At 33.0% G+C, this 12113-nt stretch overlaps 2 protein-coding genes across 2 annotated transcripts in view; both read right to left on the bottom strand.

Moving 5' to 3' along the window:
- Window positions 1-1341: 1341 nt before the first annotated feature.
- LOC130621204 (neuropeptide FF receptor 2-like) lies at window positions 1342-2653 on the bottom strand. Its single transcript, XM_057436519.1, has one exon. It carries the CDS (start codon window positions 2419-2421, stop codon window positions 1342-1344), a length of 1080 nt encoding a protein of 359 aa, XP_057292502.1. The 5' UTR covers window positions 2422-2653.
- A 1726-nt stretch (window positions 2654-4379) lies between these two features.
- Window positions 4380-12113, bottom strand: part of LOC130622105 (uncharacterized) — a 29335-nt gene continuing 21601 nt past the window's right edge. The window contains exon 4 of the mRNA XM_057437508.1: window positions 4380-5603. Coding sequence (XP_057293491.1) covers window positions 4501-5603 — 1103 coding nt within the window. The 3' untranslated portion in view covers window positions 4380-4500. The remainder of the gene's footprint in view (window positions 5604-12113) is intronic.

The raw sequence follows: 12113 nt of genomic DNA, 5'->3' as shown, positions 1-12113 counted from the left end.
GTTTAATTCCTTTTTTTTCCCTTTAAACACATCAATATTTCATATTAAACAAAATTTATTAATATTTACAGAGGAAAAAAATTAAAATCATTCTTATCCTCTATTTTTTTTATATCTGTTTTGTTTTATAATTGTTTATCATTTTTTTATACAGGTTACAAAAACAGAAATCCTATTTTTAATGATTTTAAATTAATGCTTCTATATTTTTAACTAAAACACTGCATAATTATTTACCGCCTGCATGCACAAAAATCCTTTTTCTAAAATAGATTCCAATATTGGAAAATCAAGTACTCTCTCTCTCTATCTGCACTTTTCTCTTAAACTGTATTTATAACCTAAGTATTCATACCCAATGTTTTTTTTATTGTCGTGACATGAAAGGAAGAGATTGTTGTCGGGAGGAGAGTTGAAATCTCATTTTCGTTGGTGCTATACTCATATGCGTTTTACATGTTTCATATGAGTTTTATTTTTATTATATTTTCGATAAACAATAAATTTTAAAAATTAATTTTCTATGTAAAGTAATTCCTTTATATTTCCTAAGTAATATATGTATTTTTACTTAATTTAAAGAGCGCTTATTTAACTTCGGCAGATTTAGTGTGCATCTAAAAATGAAAAAAAAAGTTTTTCAGTAGATATCTTTCAATCTTATTTCCAACACCCTTATCGGCGTTCCATTGTCCAAATGCTGTAGGAACAATTGGTCGTCAATTAAGTGATTGCGTCTCTGATATCAGCCAGAAAAACCCTGGAGACAAGGATGTCTAAATCAAAAATACCCCAGAACTTTACTTTTTGACGCATAACAATGTACTTGTGATCTAATTTCACATCGTGATTTTTAAAACTTTTTCACCTAAAAATATTTGATAAATTATTACTGACTTTGTACATATGCATTGTTTTATCGATAATGTATTCTAATTTTATAATTTTGAATTGAAATTACATCCAAGACTTCACTGTAACCGACTTCACGTATATATTCTTCCTCTCCTTTTACAGTTAGATGTGTAAAGCGAGTGTTTAATCCTGTGTTTTAAGCCTTTGTTTAAGTTGACACCTGTATCTGTATGGCGGGCGAACCAATATATTTTTTCGCGGTGTAAAAAATACACAAAATAGCATGGTCAACGGCGCACATAGACGTTGAGCTCTATGTCTGTAAGGTGGGCGAGCCGAAACGTTTTTTTAAGGGGTAAAAAATGCACAAAATAGCCATGCCTGAAATGCACATAACGGGCAGATTCTAGTGGTCGACAATTAGATTATTTTTACCAACGCCATAAATACAGTTCCTTTGCTTACGGGCATACTGAATCGCCGTTCTTAATTTGCAATTGAACCAACCCTTGTAGTTTCATTCATAACGCATGTCGAATTCGTGTTAAAGTCAAAGGCAAGTATACATTTAAAAGTTTTTTTAAACGATGGACTGATCAGAGCATAAATAATCCAATTAACTGCAGCAGTAGCAAGGATAAGTAGCTGAGACGTTCTCCAAATCATCACATGCACATGTGTGTTAAAATATTTTGCTAACCGAATCACAATGAATGGTGTCCATAAAATGAAAAATATGCCAGTCACAACAAGGAAGAGCTTAATGATATTAATTCGTTTTTTTATATTACGTTGTTGACTTCTTTGCAATACTGGGAGTCGTCCTTTTCTTGTGTTCGTCGATCCAATGGTGCTTCCATTGTTAGGTTCGCCAGTGTTTTTATTTCTAACACCTAAGGTATTTGGCTGAACCTTTTTTTGTCTGATGAGAACTTTCGATATTCTGTAATGCGATATACACATGACAGTCAATGGAAGTAAATAAATCAAAACAGAATGAACGACGTAAAAAATTAATCGAGATTTTTTTGACCAGTTATCATTTGCGCATATTTTTTTGCTTTTTTTATTTGTTTGTCCGGATGTTTCCTCTAATCGTATGAAATAGCCGTAAAACAAGGGAGAGCAAAATATGAAAGCAATCATCCACAATGCAGCGGACATATATAAACTTTGTTTAAACGTACGTTTTCGTTTGTGTGGATAACATATGGAAACGTATCTTTCTACAGCGACTGCAACAAGTGTCAAAACTGATATTGTGTATGAAGCTTCAATAAAGGTGCCCTGAACGCGACACCAAACTTCTCCAAATTCCCACTCGCCAACGTAAAAATCAACAGCATTGAATATGGAAAACAAAACAAATAAGATGTCAGTAATTGCTAAGTTTGCAAGAAATCCGTTGAATACTGTTTTCATGTGTTTGAACTTTAATACAGCTATCAATATCAATACATTGCCGATAAGCCCACTCAGAAATACAATGCAATAATACATGGTAAACATAATTGTGACAGTAATGCCTGTTTGTTCATTGATTGCTGTAATGGTTGTATTATCCATCAATCAACACATATGTGATACAACCAGTATGTCTGACAAGGGAAGATAAAATGGAGAAGAAGCCGATAAAAAAAACAATACAATAAATGAATGTAGTACGGCTACCTTACCAAGATATATTTGTGTATATTCTTACTAACAACAGAGAAATCAGGAAAACGCATGCAATGGATATTAACCAATAAAAAAGAATCATTCCTAAGCGATAAATTTACGCAACATGCAATCCTTACATTCGCAGGACCCTCGTTGATAGCAGTACCAATAGGAACTGAAGAGGCTATCCTGGGTAAAAAAAAAATAGTAATAATAAAGTAGAATTTTACGTAATTATCTTTAAAAAGATTATATTTCTTTTCTCCTTTCGTTATAAATTTTCAATTCTTTTACAACAGTGTACTGATGCAACGCTCAATTGGTGTATCCTTATTGATCATCATGGGCATAATCGATGAAAGCATCTACCAACTTTTTCCCCTATGTTCGTATGCCGTTCTCTCTTTAAGTTGATCTTCCTTACAACTTTTAAAATAATATTTAACTAATGTTTTACTTATGGCAAATATTAAAAATTCACAGGGACTTGCTGAATAACATTTTCGAGTAATTTGGCGGGGAAGAAGTCTTAACACTTTAGAAAGTTCTCGCAGGTGTTATAATAAAATGTTTATCACTTTTTGTTGCTGAAATATTGAAGTACAAGGTGTCTCAACAACATAAATTAAAAAATGTATGTTTCGGAGTACAAATCGAAAAAAAGGTGCATATTAAATCAATATTGCAGTAGAGCAATATTACCGGGCAACGAGGTTCAAAAGAGGCCTTAAGTAGCAGTGTGTTTTATGAATCACGCACGAGATGTTCTGTCGTAGTTGCTAAATACGTTCACACAAATATCCTATTGAGATTTTCATGTCGTAAGTTTTATGGGGAATAAGGTCAAACTTTCATGATAAAAACTTTAATTAAACAAGAACTATTAATTCCTGAACTGAAGGACAACTAATTTACCGAAAAGTCACCTGAAACAACATAATATGCGAGACTTGAAATTAAAAAAAAAAAACATTTCTGTAAAAATTAAACTCGGATTTGTGGGGAGCTGGTCATGTAAAAGGGTCATTTTCTTCGCAAAACATAATAGCTACTCCGAAAAATACTGACATGTGATGGGTACAAAGGATCGCGTGACATATACGCAAGTCTTCTTGTGAAACAAAACTACGTGTGATAATTAAACGCTTTCCTTTTATTCAACACTAATTGTTAACCCGTGCAAAAATGCACGGGGTCGCCCATCTTTGAATTACACACTATTTTGTGCGCCCGTTGCACGACGCTCTTGTCGCGGACAGAAGGACAAAATACGGTTATTATTAAAGAGATAGCATTTAACCTTTTTTATTTACATTTTTATTGTCAATATCTATTTGACAGCTCTTTTGATAAAGCTAAATAAGGTGTGAGATAATAAGACTACGTAGTCTTTTACTTTTTCCTGCAATTTTATTCTGCGTACCTGATACATACATATATATACCACGGTAATTATTTATGCTGATACTTATGAGTACGTAGAAGTTTATCTGTAATTTTAAAATAGCTGTATGCAATTGTTTTGCGAAAAGAGAATAAAAAAAATAATACCGAACCGGGATAATGAAACATATGTGCTAAAGTCTTACTTCAATTGCATCTTTTTGACGCTGTAGTAACCTGGTTTCTACTTACGTATAGTAACTTGGTTCTATGTGCGTCTTTTTACATTGATATTATGTCTAATATGCTTTTTCAAACACATAGATTACTTGACAAAAGTGGAAACAGGCCTGACGCGTCAATAACTTAAAGAATTATTGTACAGAAAGAATCTAAAATGCACGCATGCATGATGAATGAATAAATGAATGAATGAATGAATGAATGAATGAATGAATGAATGAATGAATGAAAGAAATACGAATTAGAAAATATTAATCCTTGTATTAGAAATTATCTCTTGCCAAACAAAACTTAAATTTTATATTTAATTTTAGATTGTTGCACTTTGGAAATGCCATATTAAATTTATACTGATTTTTAAACAGCCACTGAACGAACCCTTGTAGTTTCATTCATAATGCATGTCGAATCCGTCTTAAAGTCAAAGGCAAGTATACATTTAAAAGTTCTTTTAAACGATGGACTGATCAGAGCATAAACAATCCAATTAACTGCAGCAGTAGCAAGGATAAGTAGCTGAGACGTTCTCCAAATCATCACATGCACAGGTGTGTTAAAATATTTTGCTAACCGAATCACAATGAATGGTGTCCATAAAATAAAAAATATGCCAGTCACAACAAGGAAGAGCTTAATGATATTAATTCGTTTTTTTATATTACGTTGTTGACTTCTTTGCGATACTGGGAGTCGTCCTTTTTTTGTGTTCGTCGATCCAATGGTGCTTCCTTTGTTAGGTTCGCCAGTGTTTTTATTTCTAACACCTAAGGTATTTGGCTGAACCTTTTTTTGTCTGATGAGAACTTTCGATATTCTGTAATGCGATATACACATGACAGTCAATGGAAGTAAATAAATCAAAACAGAATGAACGACGTAAAAAATTAATCGAGATTTTTTTGACCAGTTATCATTTGCGCATATTTTTTTGCTTTTTTTATTTGTTTGTCCGGATGTTTCCTCTAATCGTATGAAATAGCCGTAAAACAAGGGAGAGCAAAATATGAAAGCAATCATCCACAATGCAGCGGACATATATAAACTTTGTTTAAACGTACGTTTTCGTTTGTGTGGATAACATATGGAAACGTATCTTTCTACAGCGACTGCAACAAGTGTCAAAACTGATATTGTGTATGAAGCTTCAATAAAGGTGCCCTGAACGCGACACCAAACTTCTCCAAATTCCCACTCGCCAACGTAAAAATCAACAGCATTGAATATGGAAAACAAAACAAATAAGATGTCAGTAATTGCTAAGTTTGCAAGAAATCCGTTGAATACTGTTTTCATGTGTTTGAACTTTAATACAGCTATCAATATCAATACATTGCCGATAAGACCACTCAAAAATACAATGCAATAATAGATGGTAAACACAAGTGTGATAGCCAAACCAGCATTTTTATTATCTTCTGCTATTGTTGTATTAATCATTCGTGAATGCGCAATCGATATATCTAAGAGAAAAGAAAATCGGCTATAATGTGTCTCAACCAAGTACGCTAAGGTACTTGTTTTTAAGTGAGTGTGTGACAATTTAGAGTAGAGACAAGTGTTAAAAACGGCGAAAAGATTTGGTTGTGTTAAAGAAGTTTTCTTTGTTTGAAAAAAAAGAGCTAGGTAAATTGGTTAATAAATGCAAACTGAAGTATGAGAAAAATGTTAAAAAACCAAAAAAAACAACCAAAACAAGTGATCTGCTACAGTAAAAGAATTTTATAGCAATCTTTTCAATGTTAAACACAACGATTCAAATCTAACTAATGCTTTAAAGTTTGCTAAAAGATGTCACAAAAAATACGTAACAAACGACTTTGCAAAGGCAAATCATCGAATCACTCCCCCCTCCTTTTCTCCCCTACACTCTTACGATAGAAGACTATTTAAGTGGAGTGGATTTTTACTACAGGGAAATTTAACTGAGCTGCCATCACTTTGCCAATGTCTCCCATATCTACCAAAATAAATTTGTACTTAGCATCACAAACTTCCAATAAAACGATGCTAAATGACTCTTTGTAATTAGAAAAATGAAGAACGAGATAAATATTTTTATCCTTGCATGATTACATGTTTACCGCCAATAGCGCGAAGTACATTGGAAAAATTCCATCCCTGTTCAAACTCGAGTGCAACGTTTTGCATTCTCTTTCTGTTAAAGGCGGTTAAATATATTTCTCTTGAAGTAAGACGTTCCAAGTTACATTGACGATCCTACTGTCAGCTATTGAACTCATTCTGTAGCCGGCACCAATTGTATCTTCAGCATCGCCGTCACTAAACATTGCAATGGAACATTTACACGTTCCTGTGGACAAATGGGTTTGCCATTTTTGTTATTTACATAAAAATGCTTCAATTGTTTGTTGAGACATCCAAAGATCACGACAAAAGTATTCAAAATCGTGAAGATCTTATATCAACATTATAGATTTAACATTTATTTGGTCGCTCTTTGCTTTTTACACAAAGGATTTTATTTGCATTCATCTGCAAACTGAGTTTGTAAAAGAAGTTTTTTCTTTAATAAAAGCAAATGCTTTCTTCCCTTTTTGGCTTTCATGTTAGCCGTTGTATTTCTTGGCGCTTTTTTTGATCACGTAGAGATTAACATTTCATTTCGCGCATCACTTTCCGCCACGGAAACCTCTCCTAGTGGATATGAGACTTTTTGACCTCTAGTTCTAGTTAATTTTAATCTTGATTAAAATTATTGAAACAACGAAATTATTTTGGCAATTTCTTAAATGTTCTGTTTTAGCTATGTAGGCCAGATAAGCTCGTATCTTCCACTTTCTAACAACTTCATGTTATCAAAGAATTCAAACAACTATAAAATAAATAATTAAAAAATAGATTGCTACTGGCGAGAATTAACTTCTTTTGAGATATGGGATCTAATGATATACCAAATTTCAAAAATACCAAAAGGATTGCGCCGCAGCTTTATTTCGGAAAAACTCCGCAAAACCCGATTTCAATAACACAACAAAACCCGAAAAAACAAAAACATGCTACGAAGGTCATTTTGGTTTAAAAGGGGTGCGAGAGGTCTCCTTTGGACCTTTTGCTCTTCTAAATACTTTGTACATATTGAATATTTACTTTTTGTATGTCTATGTGATGAATATATTATAACGTTTTCTAGACATGTATAAATCGTAAACAATCCAATTTTAAGATTTTGGGTGCAAACTTAGATTTTCAGGCAGCACCCTGCTAAAGCCATCTAGCTATAGATTGCTTAATTTATTTCTATTCTCTTAAAATTTTTTATCCACTTTCTTTTATGTTGGGATTGTGGCTGTCAAGCTAGCTAGCTCTGATTTAAAAGTGAAAGTAGCCAAATGCTTGTAATCAATAATTCTTATTTTAAATACAGTTAGATAGCTACACTTTTTAGATCACGACATACTGTATACCTGTACTAGAGCGCTTCACTTAAAGTGTGGCACAGTTTACGGCTGTATTAAGCACTCAACATTGCATTTAACACCGGATCACACATTTACTTGTGGCTTTACTTGGCGTTTCGACTGCAAGTCCCTAGGCTAGTATAGATTTAATCGCGTTCGTTAATATCTCCACTCTCTGTTTTTCGGTCAAAATAGTATCCGAGTAACGATAGCTCTTTTAAACATGCGACGATGCTACTAAACAAGCGAGTGCATGAAAAGCAGTAAAATTTTAATACAACATTTCAACAACGATGAAATAAAAAATGTTCAGTGTTTGTCTAATATATTTTGACTAAGACTTACTTAACTACGGCTTAATCGAAGAGTCTTCCTTTTTTGTTTTTTTATTCTTTACTTTTGTTAACATTTTATACACTGACAATATCGACTGCTAATTTTACCTCTAACTTCATACCGTACAAACAGACAATACGGGAAAAGTGTTTCATCGATTTTAAGGATCATTGAAAATAATCGTTGAACAATGACAGTTTAACCGAGTCTATATCAATCGGCTTGTACACAAATCCTTTAACAGAAGCTATACCTATCTTTCAATCTATTTCCATACGTCGTTTTCTTCTTTTAGCTGATCTTCTTCTCAGCCCTCAAAAGGAGTTTTTAGCATCTTTTTTCTTATATAACGTATGTTTAAAATTTTAAAGTTCTCACAAATGTTATAATGCCTTTGCGCTATGGAATATTTTGTCCACTTTTGCAGATGGTATATTAAACGGTTAACACTTTATTCTGTTAAGGTTTTAATATCCTATCTTCAATGATCATTTTAAATGCTTTTTTATGATTTTTGGCCATATACCAATTACTTTATAAGCTGTTTTTGTTGTTATATTTTTCGCTTCTATTTTTATAAGTTCTTTTTACCTGCTACATCTAAATATTGTGTGTCTGCGTGCATGTGACAGGTAGAGGCGGTTATTTTGGTCCAAATACACCTTTCCCGAATTTCATAAATTATAATAGATATGACGTCATCCAAAATTTTATAATAGTTCTGTGCTCTTTAAATAAGGATATTCAGATAGAATATTAAAATATCATGAAAAAAATATAGTTTTTAGAGCAATATAATGTTCTGGTAGGATTTTATTTAGATTTAAAGAAAATAAGTTTTTTGAAAACGAGGCTATTCCTATAAAGCTCGGTTATATAAAAGGTTTGACCGTAACTTTCAGTTCGGAATTGACCCACTTAACGAACAGAAATATTTACGAAATTAGGTAATTTGTTATACCTTTTGCCACAGAAGTAAGGAAAAGAATCATTTTAATATCGACCTCTTTAATTGAGTTTGGCATAATCAGGAAATTCGGGAAAGGTCTATTGTTCTACAACAGCGTCTTCAAAACATTCCTTTAAACTCTATTCTCACATTAGGCAATTTCATTCGCTCGGAATGTCACGGGCAATTAAACTTTTTTTTGTTGTTGTCTATTTCATTTTTTTTAAAAACAAATTTATTTTTTGCTTTTTTATAAAATACACGTTGTTTTTTTCATAAGCAACTGCATTCTTGGGTTCAGGTTGTGGTTGCTAGGCCTTTTTGCAATTTCAGCCTCAAAGTTGCCTAATGGTTGCTTCATCTGTACAAATGCTTCTGTAATATAACCTGGAATCTCATTGAGCAAGTAAAAAAGCAGACACAGGCAATGAGTTTAAAATAGCATCAAATAGAGTAAATCAACACTACAACTATTTTTTATTTTACTCAAATAAAAATGTGGGAAAAAAATTCTGATTTAGTAAATATCAAGGACAAAGGAGTGTTATGGTCAGTAACCGATGATGTTTTGGGATTTCTTGTAGAGATTCTTCTTGTGGAAGACTGATCTAAGTGGTTGCTAAGCATGTAGTAGAATTCAGCCTAAGTTGCTTACCACTCTGTCAAAACTCAGCCTAGGCAGTTGCTTAGCAGTTGCTTAATTTTTGACCATATTTCAGCCTCAGTTTTGTAGCAACCAATTACTTATAAGAAAAAAACGTGTAAACAAAAAACTTTTTAAATTTAAAAGTTTCTCTACGAGGCGATTCTGCGAGTTAACAATTCTATGCTAACACGCTGTCAAAATTCGATTTTATTATAAAGCATCATTATAACACCCGCTAAAAACTATGTTCTGTGTTCTGAAGAATTTTTGTGTACTTTTTTAATTGTATATTAATTAGTGTAATTGATAATCAATGTACGGGCAAAGTGAGGGGTTATTAACCTTGTTACTGTTATTGTTAAACGTTTATCATTTCTTGAATATGATAGTTTAGTAGGTGATGTTTCGGAAGATCCTTCTCCCATCATTGGGTAAAGTCAAATGATGTTGAGCATCTATTTATATTAATTCAGAAAATTAAAATTCGTAAGAAAAAAATAATCAGGAACAAGTTGTTAATTACAGTTATTACATTTTCAGGGCCGAGATGAAAATAATTACTTCTTCTGTAGGCCAGGTAGTTAATACGAGATGCTGTTTATGTGTTTGTCACGTTTTACACTATTGATGGTTTCTTTTATTTTCCCAGTGATTCCCAGCCAATGATTTTATTCTCATTCCAGTTAAACTGATGACCGTGATCCGCAATTTTGTTTTTCTTCGCCCTCCGTTTTTTACTGCGTATATGTTTTGCCTATATATACTGCATCACAATCTTTACATTTCATGTTGTGTTGCTTCAAAACTCGACGAAGGATGTCGCTGGGAGCTGGTACAAAGGGTAGAAACGCTGATGTGGTAAATTCCTCTAATATTCTACTGTTGGTTGGTTCTTTTCTTTATTTTGTTTTCTACTTACGTGATGACCTTCTGACTGTATCCATATGCGAATGATGCAATCTTCACGACACTAACTACGCTGTTGGGAGATTCAGTGAAAATTTTTGATGGCATGATTCGTAGATACGGGTCAGTGCTGTGATGGTTTGCGATACATTAAAACTGGAACTTATACAAATAGATGATCGACATCATTTTACTTTGTCCAATAATGGGAGAACGATCTATGTGGCTTTATGTGCAATAAATTTGTATGTTTCTATGCAAAATTTCAAAATATATAGCTAAGTAGCTAGTTCAGAAGATTCTTAAGTTAATTTTTTGATAAAACTTGAGTTAAAATCAAGGTAAGTGCTTACATATGTAAAGAACTTCACTGTCATTTTAAGTTAAATTTAGATGCCCTATATTATATTTATAATTTTGGATGTTATTTTTTTTCTCAGTGATCATAAACTTTACCACTGACATTAGCTCGACTTTCGTGTAAGTCACTAAAGCCGAAAACCAACACCCGTTTTGTAGCCCCTTTAAGACAGGCTTCCGTTTTAGAGGATATCCGCTATCAAGTGTCAGAGGTTTTGTTATGAAAGTTGTGATTTAGTTTGTTGCTGAGCATAAAGAGAAACGTCCGCTATTAAGGATGTCTGCTGCAAAAGGGTTTACTATATGCGCATTAAACGTTAAGGTTTGATAAGAAACAATTGCATCGAGGATTTTCATCTGCCAAAATTCAAACAGATTAGCATCACATATGCCAGGTGGCAAACTTAATTACCCATTTAACTCCTCTCTTTAGTTAAAAATTACCATCTTAAAACAGCAGTTACATAATATTCAGGGCGGTTTTTTAGGTAGCTATAACATTAAAAGTGCACAAACATAAACTGAAATGTTTTCACAATCATATACTTACGCAGAAGAATTCAAAACTTGCGAAAGCTTCTTCTCTTTAACCCTATTTGGTATAGGCTTTTTTGACCCTTGTAAGTATGGGGGGGGGGGCATAAAGTGCCCGCGGGCTGTAACTTTTGAAGAAAATTGAAATCGATCAGAATTCAAATCAAGAATTTTTTTTGAAAAATCTATATTTGAGAACCTTAGTGTTAGTAGCTGTCATTGAATAAAACTTGGTATATCTATTAGCACTTACGTCAGTAGATACTCAATGAAGAGAATTTGGATTGGCATGGGACAAAATGACCTATGATGTTATCATATGACAATAGAAATAAAGAAATAGGAAATTACAACCATTCTGGTCTGTAAATTACCAATATTCCGGTCTGCAAATTATATAGTATGCATGTCAATATTGTATGATGACTTTTTGTCACTATCACATACACACCTGTCAAAAAGGACAAGGAGACATTGACAGGACAATTTTTGGAAATATTTTTTTTTATTTTCTAAAAGTCCAATAAAAGTCACAAAATTTCAGGTAATTTCATCCAGTATTTAAAAAGTTATTAGACTTTGAAAATGCCGCGGGTACTTTATGCCTCCCCCCGTACCAAATAGGGTTAAGCTTGGTTTCAAATACAGCCCGTGATTTTTGTGCAACTATTGTAATGGACAACGGCATGCATATCTTTTGCGCTTTATAATCATTCTATTGCACCGAATGTGGAATTCTGAAAAGATCCCCACTCGAAAAAAAATGGCATCCCTTCTTGTAGAACTCAAATTAAAGCGACCCCTCAATAGAAAATTGCTT

Source organism: Hydractinia symbiolongicarpus, chromosome 12, assembly GCF_029227915.1.
Source record: "Hydractinia symbiolongicarpus strain clone_291-10 chromosome 12, HSymV2.1, whole genome shotgun sequence".
Classification (NCBI taxonomy): domain Eukaryota; kingdom Metazoa; phylum Cnidaria; class Hydrozoa; order Anthoathecata; family Hydractiniidae; genus Hydractinia; species Hydractinia symbiolongicarpus.
The sequence above is the reverse complement of the archived record's forward strand: the minus strand, read 5'-3'. Positions and strand labels throughout refer to the sequence as shown.